The sequence below is a fragment of the Dreissena polymorpha genome, chromosome 3, assembly GCF_020536995.1.
Source record: "Dreissena polymorpha isolate Duluth1 chromosome 3, UMN_Dpol_1.0, whole genome shotgun sequence".
Taxonomy (NCBI): domain Eukaryota; kingdom Metazoa; phylum Mollusca; class Bivalvia; order Myida; family Dreissenidae; genus Dreissena; species Dreissena polymorpha.
Window position 1 is genome coordinate 41,688,451 of NC_068357.1, and position 13,801 is coordinate 41,702,251.

General features: G+C 34.0%; 1 protein-coding gene across 50 annotated transcripts in view; it reads left to right on the forward strand.

Annotated features, from left to right (window-relative positions):
- LOC127873833 (uncharacterized) overlaps window positions 1-13,801 on the forward strand; it is a 433,898-nt gene that overhangs the window by 42,530 nt on the left and 377,567 nt on the right. For all 50 annotated transcript variants that reach the window (XM_052417848.1, XM_052417841.1, XM_052417850.1 and 47 more), the window contains exons 3-8: window positions 1,844-1,932; window positions 2,758-2,833; window positions 6,272-6,591; window positions 7,061-7,291; window positions 10,708-10,947; window positions 12,310-12,558. In XM_052417848.1, coding sequence (XP_052273808.1) covers window positions 1,844-1,932; window positions 2,758-2,833; window positions 6,272-6,591; window positions 7,061-7,291; window positions 10,708-10,947; window positions 12,310-12,558 — 1,205 coding nt within the window. The remainder of the gene's footprint in view (window positions 1-1,843; window positions 1,933-2,757; window positions 2,834-6,271; window positions 6,592-7,060; window positions 7,292-10,707; window positions 10,948-12,309; window positions 12,559-13,801) is intronic.

Genomic DNA, 13,801 nt, shown 5'->3' on the forward strand with positions numbered 1-13,801 from the left:
TGCTTATTGTCCCCTACCGGTTTCACCAGAGGGGACCTATGGTTTGCGCTTTGTGTGTCCGTCAGTCTGTGAATCTGTCACACTTTCTGGATCCTGCGATAACTTTTAAAGTTCTTAATATTTTTTAATGAAACTTGAAACATGAATAGATGGCAATATGGACATAATGCATGTTATTTCATTTTGTTCCTACGTAAAAAATTCTGGTTGCTATGGCAACAAATACATAAACAAAAATATTTTTATTTTTTATTTCTGACAATGGTGGAGCCCGTAGGGGACAAATATTGCCTGGCTATAGTCTTGTAAAATTTTGTTCTCTAGGTAAATAACAATGACATGGTCCATTACATTTAATGTTTTATTGCTCTATTATAATTGATAAGTGGCTTACCTATATCTAGATTATAAGGCAGTAAAAGTGTGATAATCCAGTGATTTTTTTTAGCTTTATATTTTACATCCTGTTCCTTTGTTATTAGGAAAAATGTGTGATAGACCAGGCAATTGGGAAAATTACAAATTAAATATGATTATAAGTAACAGTACCAGTATATCAATTGTTTATAAGTGCATGTAAAACAGTTACTGCTTTCTAAAATTCATATTAGTAAGTGCTAGGGAATTAAATTGCTTATAGTAAACGCAATAAACCAACTAATTAGTTTATTGAAAAAGTTTGGTATATTTTTGGGAAAATTTTAGTCAGATATTAGGGAAAAAATGTTACTTTTTGCCATTCAGAAACAGCCTTTTTTTACTTTTTGCAATTTGGAAACAGCCTGTAAGAGGCTGTAATTTTGGGCAAAAAAACCCACTATTAAATCTATTGTTCAATCCATATAAAGATGTGAAAAAAGCATGTTTGTTTTCGTGCTATCAATATTAACAATTATTTACTTGTTGGACAATATGATAAGTTTATCAATGCATGTTTCATTCGATTGTTATTTGTAGATGGTGTTGTTAAAAAACATTGTGGGCTAAAATGCAATTAAAAACATGACCTGCAAAGATACATAAGTAATTCAATAGACTTATCCCGGAAAAGCACAAGTTTAGAAAAACCCACTAATCACCCCAGTACAAACAACGCTGGTCCATTATATCAACCAATGATAGCTTACTTTAAATCATGGTGATTGATACAGTGTGTTATTTTGAAAGGATTATAAATGGGTCAGCTTTATTTGTACCAGCAGATTAGTGGGTTTTTCCAAAAAGTAGTTTTTTCCGGGATACATGTATTCAGACTATATAAACACATGCAAAGCATGTTTATTGCTGTGACAGAATATTATTTTTTTGGGCCTGGTTTTCAGGAAATAATTTATGTATGTTACATTCAATCCTAATTAATATTTACTTGCGGAATTTGCAGCTATAATGCCTGATGTTATCAGGTTATTTGATTTACGCTTGTATCATGGGAAAGTTATTATTTTTTTATGAATTTAATGTTGCTTTAGGAATAACAATTTATATGTTTCAGAAGGTCAGTATTGATATCCCCCGCCATAGGCGGAGGGATATTGTTTTGGCGTTGTCCGTCCGTCCTTCTGTCCGTCCATCGGGAGCCATATCTTGGAAGTGCTTTGGCGCATTTCAATGAAACTTGGTATGAGTATATATATGGATAAGAGGATGATACACACGAAATGGCATTGTACACCATCAGTTAATAACAGAGTAATGGCCCTTTGTATCTTGAAAAAATGCTTTTTTGAGTGTCAAATGTAATACTTTTGTGTCCAGAAGCATATTGGCAGGGGATATCAATTCAACGAATTTGCTTGTTTTATTTGATAGAAATATTTAAAACATGTTTGTACTGAATATTCAGGGGCTGCTGCTGTCCCTAGTAAAGATGGAGAAGTCAAAATTCTTCTCCAAAAGTACACAAAAGTTCAGGGAGAACTCGATAAGCTGAAGGTTGGTGATTTTTTTTTAAATTTTAATAACTTATTTAATTGTGTGTGAATTTATAGCTACCATGTTTCTCACAATTGTAACCTTTAATTCACAAATGGGATAATGAATATGAATATGAAAACTTTATCCAGGACATTAGTTATTTAATCGTTTTTGAACACAGTATGTTCAAGCTGTTTTATGGTCAAATTTGAATTAGTAAATGCGAGACCTTGACCTTTGTGGTAGGGAAGTGGTTGTTAAATGCGACCTGATGTCAAGATGGTTTACTTTTATGCAAAGTTATTGAAATATCCCTCATTATATTGACAAGTTATGGCGTATTTAGGAACTTTGAAACTGTTTAAGGTCAACTTTGACCTTAAAGTACTAGAGTATGACCTAAACCTTTGAGGCATTGAGACAGGTACTACAAGGGACTTAAGATCAAGGACATTTCTGCAAAATTATTAAAAATATCATTCAATATGTCATGGCAAAAGTATAATTGCTTATACCAGATGTTGCAAATTCAAAGTGGGCATACAAACAATCAAACCTTGAATGACTAAGACACATATGATATGCACAAAGTAAACTGAATCATCATGAAAAACATTGAAGTCATCATAGATTTAGATACTGTCAGTCAATCCTATATTCAATATTAATTAAATAAGTCCCACATGTTATTTAAGCTTATTTAATTAGCTGCTTCCATGCAGGTTGATGTATATGTTTGAATTAGAAGTCCCAGCTTTAACAATAAGCTAGTAAGGTAGTGTGTTGTTCGCCTGGCTGCTCTACTCCAGGGTGAGTTAACCTATTCAATTGTCTTCCCTGCAGGATCTGAAGCACAGCATGCTGCTAATGAAAAATGGCATTGATGATAAATTTGCTGTTTCAAATAAAAAACAAAATGGTAAGTAGAAGAAGTCAGTAAAAAAAGTTTATTTTTTTATGTCAAGAATAAAATTGAGAAAGGGCAAGTGCATCTTAAAGATGAAATGTGGGATGGAGAGACTAGCCAGTTGCCACTAAAATGTTTGATGAAAACAATTTTGTGTATTACCTTGTAATAGGAAATTTTAAAAAAGGCCAATTATCGACATAATGTTAGTTATGCCGCATCCCTGTCAAGTTTGAATAAAATTTATAAATAGAGCTTTGCTAAATTAGCCCTGCTAAGTTAAGCCATAGCATGCCTTGCAGGATTGCACTAGGATTGCATATTTTTGTCCATTTTATTGTGGCAGAAATCTGGAGATGATCCACCCCGATCAAAAATTCACAGTCACAGTATCGAAGTATTAAAATACATGGTTGACGGAACATGTTTTACAGCTAGGTGTGTGTATTTTAGAAACATCAAAAAAGTTCTTTGTACTGTGGCCATTGTCCGACTGTCTGTCATTATCATTTTGATGATTTTCCATCTTCAAGTGCTATTGCAACATGGTCTACCTTTTCACAGCTTTCACTATTGAAAACTTTGAACAAATATAAGCAGCAGTAGGTAGACATGTGCCCCTCACTTCAATGATATGGTTATATTTCGTGGTCAAAGGTCATATGCAACTTACTCCTATAAATATGAGGTTGATAAACATCGACCTCATATCGTTTAACGTCAATTTGCTGTAGCATCATTCAGACATGAAATCATATCGGAAGCTTTAACTGCTGCAAATTCATATAACAGCACAGAATCATCATGGCAAAGTTATTTAATATAAAAGTATAAACATTTTTTACTAATTGCATTAGATGTTTAATGCTATTCCTGATATGAAAACACTAGCTTTAGACTTGTGTTCTACATTTTAAAGTTTAAGTGCTGAAACCTAATTTAAGTGCATTTTTATTTGAAAAGTATCTACATGTAGCTCGTAGATATATTATTGCTTGTTTGTACAAAGATTCTTTTCTTTGTATAAGAATAATTTGAATGTAAAATATAGCTGTTTTAACCTGTATCGCTTGTTTATGCAATATTTTTTTATCATAATGTGATTTTTATGTCCCCCACCACTACAGTGTGGGGGGGGGGGCATATTGTTTTTTGCCCTGTCTGTTGGTTTGTTTGTTTGTGTGTTTGCTCCAATTAACTTTAACATTTTGCCATAACTTTTGCTATATTGAAGATAGCAACGTCATATTTAGCATGCATGTGTATCTCATGAAGCTGCACATTTTGAGTGGTGAAAGGTCAAGGTCATCCTTCAAGGTCAAAGGTCAAATATATAGCTTCAAAGCGGCGCAAAGGAGACATAGTGTTAATCTGACAAACACATATCTTGTTTTTTATTCTTCGCTCTTCGCTTGCTCGAAAATTTTCCTGTTTTCAATTTTTTATTTTTTTTTCGCTCGCCTTTTCAAAGAAAAAATCCATAGACCAACAAATCAATTTGGATAGGCCTAGCATCAAAATAGCTGAAAATTGAAGCTACAATTCAAATTCCTCCCAACTTTCGTGAAGTGCTGGGGCATAATCCGACTCAAAATGTAGCTTCTGCCTTGGAAAGGACCTCATAAACTTTGAAAGGTTTTAATTTATTTTTTCATGCGTATTATACTAAGATAAACATCTTATCTATTCCTCTGTGCTGGTTATCCTGGGAAGAAAGTCCATACCAGTATTTAGAACTAGAGATCAAAGTTTAAGCATAGAGGGGCATGCAAACGATAAAAATACCTGCACATCATTTATTAGCCGGATTTTTTTCAAAAAAATCTCGGCTTATAGATTGATGTTGTCGGGCGGGCGGGCGGGCGGGGGGGCGGGGGGGGCGGGCGGGCGGCGTGCTCGAAAATGTTAAAGTTCTTATTTCATGGTATAACTTTGGTATGCTTGAACCTAGAGTCTTCAAACTTGACATGAAGGTTGGCCAGGATTAACAGATGACCACTGGTCATTTCAAGGTCATTCATTTGAAGGTCAAGGTCACTGTGACCTTCAATATAAAAAATGTTAAAGTTGTTATAACTTTGGTATGCTTGGACCTAGAGTCTTGAAACTTGACATGAAGGTTGGCCATAACTAGTTAGTAACCACTGGTCATTTCAAGGTCATTCATTTGAAGGTCAAGGTCACTGTGACCTTGAATGTTAAAATGTTAAAGTTCTTATTTCATGGTATAACTTTGGTATGCTTGGACCTAGAGTCTTCAAACTTGACATGAAGGTTGGCCAGGATTAACAGATGACCACTGGTCATTTCAAGGTCATTCATTTGAAGGTGAAGGTCACTGTGACCTTCAATATAAAAATGTTAAAGTTGTTATAACTTTGGTATGCTTGGACCTAGAGTCTTGAAACTTGACATGAAGGTTGGCCAGAACTAGTAAGTAACCACTGGACATTTCAAGGTCATTCATTTGAAGGTCAAGGTCACTGTGACCTTGAATGTAAAAATGTTAAAGTTGTTATAACTTTGGTATGCTTGGACCTAGAGTCTTGAAACTTGACATGAAGGTTGGCCAGAACTAGTAAGTAACCACTGGACATTTCAAGGTCATTCATTTGAAGGTCAAGGCCACTGTGACCTTGAATGTAAAAATGTTAAAGTTCTTATTTCATGTTATAACTTTGGTATGCTTGTACCTAGAGTCTTCAAACTTGAAATAAAGATTGGCCAGTACTAGAAGATGACCACTGGTCATTTCAATGTCATTCATTTGAAGGTCAAGGTCACTGTGACCTTAAATGTTAAAATGTTAAAATTGTTATAACTTTGGTATGCTTGGACATAGAGTCTTCAAACTTGACATGAAGGTTTGCGAGCACACTTAGATGACCACTGGTCATTTCAAGGTCATTCATTCTAAGGTCAAGGTCACTGTGACCTTGAATGTAAAAATGTTAAAGTTCTTATAACTTTGGTAGGTAAAAATGTTTAAGTTCTTATTCCATGTTAAAACTTTGGTATGCTTGTACCTAGAGTCTTCAAACTTGACATAATGAAATTGATGGAAACTTCAAACAATATGTTACTAATTTGCTAATAAAAAAATTGAGATCAAACTTTCCTAATTGTCAATTCAAGTTCATATTTGTGACCTTAAATGTTATTGTTGTTCATGTATATGCATGCATTCAAAACATAACACAAGGTTTGCTCATGCCTTGAAAAGTACTTACATTTCATTTTGACCTTTGAACAATATTTCAGTAATTTAAGTATTGCATTGACAAAAACACGAAAGGTACTTTCCTGTCATTTAAATCAAAAATCCGGCTTCAATGCGGTCATCTCCGACCGCGGAACTCTTGTTACTAGTTGCTAGGGCTTTCATGTTTTACAAACATACCTTGCTTCACATACTGCATCAGTTTTCTTAACATTCTATTATTTTTTCAGGCATCTTATCCCACACAATAAAAAATACCGCAGCTCTGAACTCCCACAGAGCGATGCTAAGTGTCTTGACCAAAAAAATCCATGATATCAACGCACAATTTGGATGGCTTCGGACCTTCAGGTCCTCACTTCAGTCTGAACTGATTGCTGCCCTCTCTGGTAGAAATATCACTAAACAGTTCAAATACTTCGTAACTGCCACGAATAAGCTCTCACAAAAGCAGAAAACGTTCGAGAAATGGTTGAAACACATATCTGCTTCCAACAACAAACTTTGGCAAGCAGTCAACAAGGTGACAACAGACCTTAAAATTAATAAGGTAAATGATGACCTTTTATAATGACCTTTTATTGCCCATCTTTGGTTACTTATGCATCAATTTCAAAGTACCCAAAGAAACTAACTGGTGGTTGCAAAAAGAAGAGAAACTTTTAACATAACAAAATCTTAAATTTTATGAAAATTAATGCAGAAAAACCCCACTAACATTAACTATGTAGATCTTATATATTTGATGATGATGATGATGATGATAATGATGATGGTGGTGGTGATGGTGGTGATGATGATGATGATTGTGATGGTGGTGGTGGTGGTGGTGGTGGTGGTGGTGATGATGATGATGATGATGATGATGATGATGATGATGATGATGATGATGATGATGATGATGATGATTTATTCAGAATGATTTCCAAAAAAATAAAGGTGTATGAAATTCAGTTTTTAATATTCATGTACAAATTTATTCAACATTATTAATGAGTAAGATGTAATAAATATTGTAGGTTCACACATTGGCTCCAAGGGTAATGTGGAAGTTAGTAAAATATGTACTGGGATTAGCCAAGAGATGGAGAACTTTGATCAACAATTTGTCAAGGGTGCAGACAAAACTGAAAAACACCGCTAGGGAAGGATTTCGTCCTAACAGTTACATTCAGCGCCAGCTAGACAACACAAGACGGGATGTGGAAAAACTCAAAGAACAACTCAGTAAATTGGCTGGTATTCCTGTGGTATGTTTTTTTTCTCACCAATTTACCCTTTAATCCATGAACTTGAAGTGTTGTCAGTTTTTCTATGCATTATGTTTTCTGATGAACGCTGAAAAGATATATGAGATTCAGATGAAACGAGAGCACTTTGATGATCTTTAAGCCCTCACCTGTGTTTGCAGATGTCTATTATTGAAGACTTGACCTGTTGATCTAGTTTTTGACCCCACTTGGCTTTTATATTGTAAAGAGTAATATTATTAACAAGCTTCTTCAAGACTGGGTAATAATTGTTTCCTGTAGAGTAACAATTGTTTACAGATTTTACTAATGGTTACTTAGTTTTTGGACACACCTGACATAGATTCAAATTCATTAAGATGTGGTCAAAATGAACATTCTGAATCAACTCAACTTCAGTCATGAATTTTGCCCCTAGAAAGGTAAGGTGTGTTTTTTAAAGATTTGACCTGTTTACCTATTTTCTTTATGCATTTGACCTGTACAAAAACTTGCCCATTTTTTAAAATTTCTATATCAGATATCTAATTGAATGGCACTGAGTATGCTGAATTTGCACAGCTCAAGATTACTTCAAACCAATTTAGTAAAATCTAACGGAAAATCATAGTTCTATAGATACCCTCTACATTCTTCGTTGTAAGCTGCTTACCCAAAGCTTGGGACTTCACGCTCATGATTGATCATACCTAAGCATCTATACTCATGATCAGGGTCTTATTTAACAACAAACCATTATAGAAAAATATTATCATTGGTCGAGTCAAGGACTGTAACACTGACCATTGATTTAGCAAAATTAAATCACTTGTTGTACATGCAGGTTTATGAGGTTTCTGACCATCAGGTTTATATCTCTGTATCTACTAAGATATAAAACTTTCACAGGAGCAGTTTTATGACATAGCAAATTTAGTATTTTCTTAACGAACCATGTGAACAAGCTAGCGTTTGTATTGCAGATTTCCTGAAACTCAACAACTTTCTGTCAGACATATGGTCTGACTGGACAGAGTTTTCTGTCAGACCTTAGGTCATTCTGTCAGAAGAAAATTCGTGAAATTGACAAAAACAACTGAAAAATGTAAAACATAAGAACTACAGAAACATTCATGGGTAAAAGTTTTCCAGGTTAAACCAGAATTCCGTTTTTTTTATCGCCCCCAGAGGCCACTTTTCCAAATCGCATCAATCCGTTGAGAAAATATTAAGGGGGGTTAGATAGCCTATAGCTAGCAGTCTCACGTTTAAGTAACTTAATAAAAAGCACCCACAATGTATTCTAATAAACCAGATCTGTGGTCTGTAAAGTTTAGATCTGTTGGACTGCGGGATGTCTCCTCCGATACCACACTGCCAGAATTAGAATAACCATAAAACTTTAAATCTAAATGCTCATATCTTTTGTTGACTCTTTGTCTCGACAAAATGTGCACGAAATTAAAGCGCCAATGTTAAACGTCACGCTGTACGCATGGAAAGCAGGCGTGTTTTGATTTTTGGATAAAAACTTTGTAGGGAAGAGAACATTGAGATCTGTTCATTTCTCTTAAAAGCTTAGTTTTTGTCTATAAATTATATCGCGAATAATTCATAATTGACATTTCCTCTAAATTAATTCCAAATAAAACATGTTACCCATTTATCATTACGGTCTTTTAGTTGAATGATTTTTAAAACAGTCATTGTACTAATTATAGAAAACATCAGAACAAAACTGAATTTAATGTTGGGAGTTATGAAAACACGCTTAGCATGTTTACTGACCTACTATGGTGTTATGACAAAATGGATTAACATGTGTGGATGCAACTCTGCTGATTCGGTCCATAATAAACGGTAATATATGGTTTTTAATGCCATTATTTTTTAAGAAATACATTCTAATAAATATAATGGAGAAAATAAGCTGTCAGTCTTTTAAATTCACATGAGAACTTTTACCTTACTTAAAATGGTTTCTAATTGGCTAAATTTCTGGAGCTTTCCCTAGACCCCCAGCAAAAAATTCTGTTTTTCAGACATTTTCAAATGTCACCAATGAATATTGTGTTATCATCATTTTAATCAAAATCATTTTGTTTTGAATAGCCCATTATTCAGTCAGCATTCAATACCTCATCCTAAAAATCACTTCAATAGTCATTGTAACTATATCATATCAATTTAAAAGGGAATGTCATGATCTATGACGTTTGGTTTAGTCTTCCTATTTATGTTTCTGTCCAGGCTCAGGTATGTTGGTGGCATTTGTTTAGGACAGAAAAGATAGAATGTACTATAAATTTGGTTTGGAATTGTAAAACCCATTTTTCAATGCAAGACTGGTAGGTATTGATTATGAAAACATTACTTGTAACAAATGTATTCACATTTTTTTAACTTAACCCCCAAACCATTATATTCTAGACAGACATTGCTTGTCAGTTTACCAGTATCTGGAGAAAATGACAAACCTGGTCTGCCTGTCTTTCATTACTCAACACATTTTCAAGAGGAGCATTTATATCCTCCTATTTCTTCCACCTGTTAACACACATTTTGTAGGTTTCGCAATATTCAAATATTTCCAAATTATGGATACAATTTTTATATTCAAGAAAAGGTAAAAAAAACGGCAATTACCAGCTTATAAAAAAATCGCTAACTCCCAGTTGTTGTTTTGTTTTACTGAAAAGTCCCAAAATTGACTGTTGAATGGTAAAAAGTACTGAGCTTGGCTTGACGCATTCACCTATTGACTCGGCCTGAAGATGTGGGGAACCACACAGGGCCCTTGCTACACTTTGGGGGATTGGGGCCGGGGTCCTTAGAGGGGGGAATTTCACGTCGTTTTGGGCGAAAAGGGGAATTTTATAAGATCTTTTCACCAACCAATCAACACTTAAAATTGATATATTTTAATGTAATTTACATTTATATACATTTAATCAAAGGTATGCACAATACCAGCTGGCAACAAAGGTATAAAAGTAATAAAATAAAATAATAATTTTTTTTTGAAGGGGGAAATTTTTAGCTGAAATAGGGAAAAAAAGTATAATATTTCAAGGGGGGAATGGGGCCGAATTTCGGCCCCAAAAACGGCAAAACAAGGGCCCTACAGATATGTATTTGTTGACATAGCCAGTTAATCTTGATTTTTGACAAGACGATTTTGAACTGTATACGACAACTATCGTATTTTGCGTTCGGAAAAGAGCCATGTTCTATAAATATTTAATGGGAAAACCTGAAAATATTGTATTGTCCATTTTAGTCTGACAAGTTAAGAATTATGATCAGCCCTTGAATTTATATTTGGACATGTCCGGAGGTAAGACAAAGTTTCGGGAAATCTGCCATAATAATTGTTCCTTAGAGAAAGAAAATAAATTGCTTTTATAATATATAGCATTGAAAGGTTAATATTGCAGGCAACAAAGGGTGCAACATCAAAGATGATAAGAAAAGTTTTGGGAGATCTTGCAAAAATCAATAAATTTGACAAGAAGGTTGGTTCGCCCGTGAAAGGGGTGGACAATCACTTACAATATCTTGTTCGTGACATGTCAAAATTGGCAGCCTCTGCTAAAACCCTACAGACAAAGCTGTATGTTGAAAAGGGCCTCACAGAAGCAATTTTGAAGGATGCACAGAATATGATGGTCATTGGAGTAAGTTTATCTCTTACAAATATTTTGTGTAAACTTAATACTTACTTATGGATACTTATGGAGATATTTTCTAGCACAGGTCTAAGCCTCTACACCGGATTCAGAATCTTCTTTATAATCTTCAAGGTTGCGAAATTACAAATTTAGTAGCTTAACTTTTAGATGTGACTTAGGCCGGAGCTATAAGGAAACTGTCTCGTCTGTCTTTCTTTTGGAAAACTTTTCTTTCAATTAATTTCTCCTGGTTTGCTGGGCAGATTCTTACGAAACTTCAAAGGAATGATTTTTTACCTTTGTACTGCTCTGACCTTATATATTCAGTCAAGCAAATAATAACTGGGCCCATGCTGAGACCGCATATATCAGCAAAATCTTGATTTCATGTGTTCTCCACTTACTCGTCGTTTTTCTAAAACATCCTTATTTGACAACCGAAAATGTCCAAAATCTAAACCAAATTGATTAATAGTAAGTTTCAACTGAATTTTTTTCTCTGACAGCCATCAATTGAGTTATATTGACATAAAATAATACAAAATGACCCAGGGTTCACATTATTTACATAGATTTACATTGCAAATAAGTAAAAAAAAAAGCCTTCTATGAAACCCCAAGGTCTATGAGCTAAATGTTTGGTGTGTGACCTCAAATGGTGAACCTCTGCTACCTTTGTTTAAAAATCCCTTTTAGGTATAAATTGGCCTCACCCTAGGGATTACTTGTTTACTTGTATTTATATGTATACAATGAAAAAATGTGTATTTGTTGTGATAGTGCCTCAGGCCATATCGAATCTGTGTCCTACAGAACAAACATCTTAGATTTAAACCACAGTTATTACCCAAACATCAAGTCTGCACACAACAGTTTCACTTACATGTCTCAGATGAGCAATCTAGGGCCTTTTAGCCCTCTTGTTTCACCATTTTGGTAGATAGCTTTGAGCCTTTTTAGGGGAGTATTTTCAGAGTAGGGCCATTAAAGATACTAGGCTTTGATCAGTTTTGAGGGTTGAATGCATGATTTAAAAGAATTATTTTGAGGAGATGTTGCCAAAATGGGTTTTGATGAGAAGAAAAACAGACCTGAATTAACCAACCAATTCTATGACTAAAATGACAAATTGACTATGAACCAAGAAAACATGCAAATAGTAATATGATGTTATAAAGATGTTATTCTAAATAAAGAATTGTGTGGTTAGAGGTTTTCAATTCCATGTCATTTGAATTTTAAAATTCTATTTGGAAATTACTGTTTAATGAATATTCTCCAGCTTTAGACTATTGTTGATTAATACCAGCCCAAACCTTATTGACAAGGTACTAATCTAGCAATGTTTTTAAATATATATTTTGACAGAGAAAGGCAAATAAAAGTGTGACAGTTAAGATGAGCCCGATGTTTGTGCAAGCTCTTGTCATGATCCACCGATCCCAGCAGATGCTTGCAGGTCGGACACTGCGTCTGCAGAGAGGTTTTCATAGGCTCACAAGAATAATCGCAAATCAACACAAAATTGCACAGATGGCCAAAATTGCCCTACACAGGTTTGGCAAGTCCATTCAAGAGAAACTGAATAAAAGTGTCAGAAGAATCATGATGAAAACAGTAAGTTTAACTTTAGTTTAATAAAGCTACATCTGCCTGTAATTCTTGTTTATACCCCAAAACAGAGCATGTAGTTGTATGCAAGACTTTATTTTCAATTTGTAACTTTTTATTCAGGAGTTTACAATTCCCAAAATGCCACTAGCCCTGTAAGACTGGTGATTTAATTCTAACTGTCCATATGAAATATGTATGTGCAAAAAAATGTATGATAAATTATTGGTAAATTATTCAAAATAACACATCATTGTTTCGTTGTACATAAATCCAAATGAATGTGTTCCATATTACTTTTATTTTTATCTGGTAATTTTAGTATGACTGTTCTGTTAAAAATCTTACAATACCTCATAACCAAAAGGTGCTGACAATAATTTTGACAAATAATGAATTATCATTATTTTATAACTTTTTAATGGACAGGAGACGCCTCTTTACAAACATTAGTAACCATTAATTGTTTTTAACAGTTGCTTTCCTAAGCATTTTTGGAAAATGAGTTATTAAAGTAGACAAGCTATTAGTGGATAAACTATTTCTGCCACATAGTCTAAAGTGTTAGTGTATAAAAAAAGTTTAGAGTCCCTCTGTGTCTACGTTTTCATTATTTTGACGGCACTTGATAATTTTTTTCATTGCATTGGCACAGTCATACTAGCAAATTAAGCTTTCCTGAGATGTTGCTTGAGATTATTTATCCTCATCACCAGACATTTTGTCCGATACATTTCCGATTTCTCTTGGTCAAAATAGGTCAAGGTCAAAATTTGATGATAAAGGTCATAAGTTTTTGTTCACTTTTTTTTATTCCATGAAGGTTTTCTTATTATTTTTGAAGATTGGTTATTCTTTAAGACAGAAGATATATGATAAGAATTGCTTATGCTCCTTGCGGTCAAGTTTCCATGTCACAAAGGCCAAATGTGTGTCTAGTTGTTCATTATTAGTGTATTTCTACCCTAAAAACCATATTCTTGGCGGCATAAATTGAATGATTGGACTTGTTTTGGGCAAATGTTATAACGCCTGGTTTGCAATAAGAAAAATATTAGTTTTCATACAGAATTCACAATTGCTTAAAAGTAGTTTTATTTAAATTAACATATTGGTTTTAATATAAATTGGCTGATTTTTAAGTGCATAAGTTTACAAGTAAATAACATTGTGCTATTTAGTCCATAGCTTTTTCAAAACAATTTGGTATTTTGCTAATATTTTCACAAAGCAAATTGATGCAAATTAA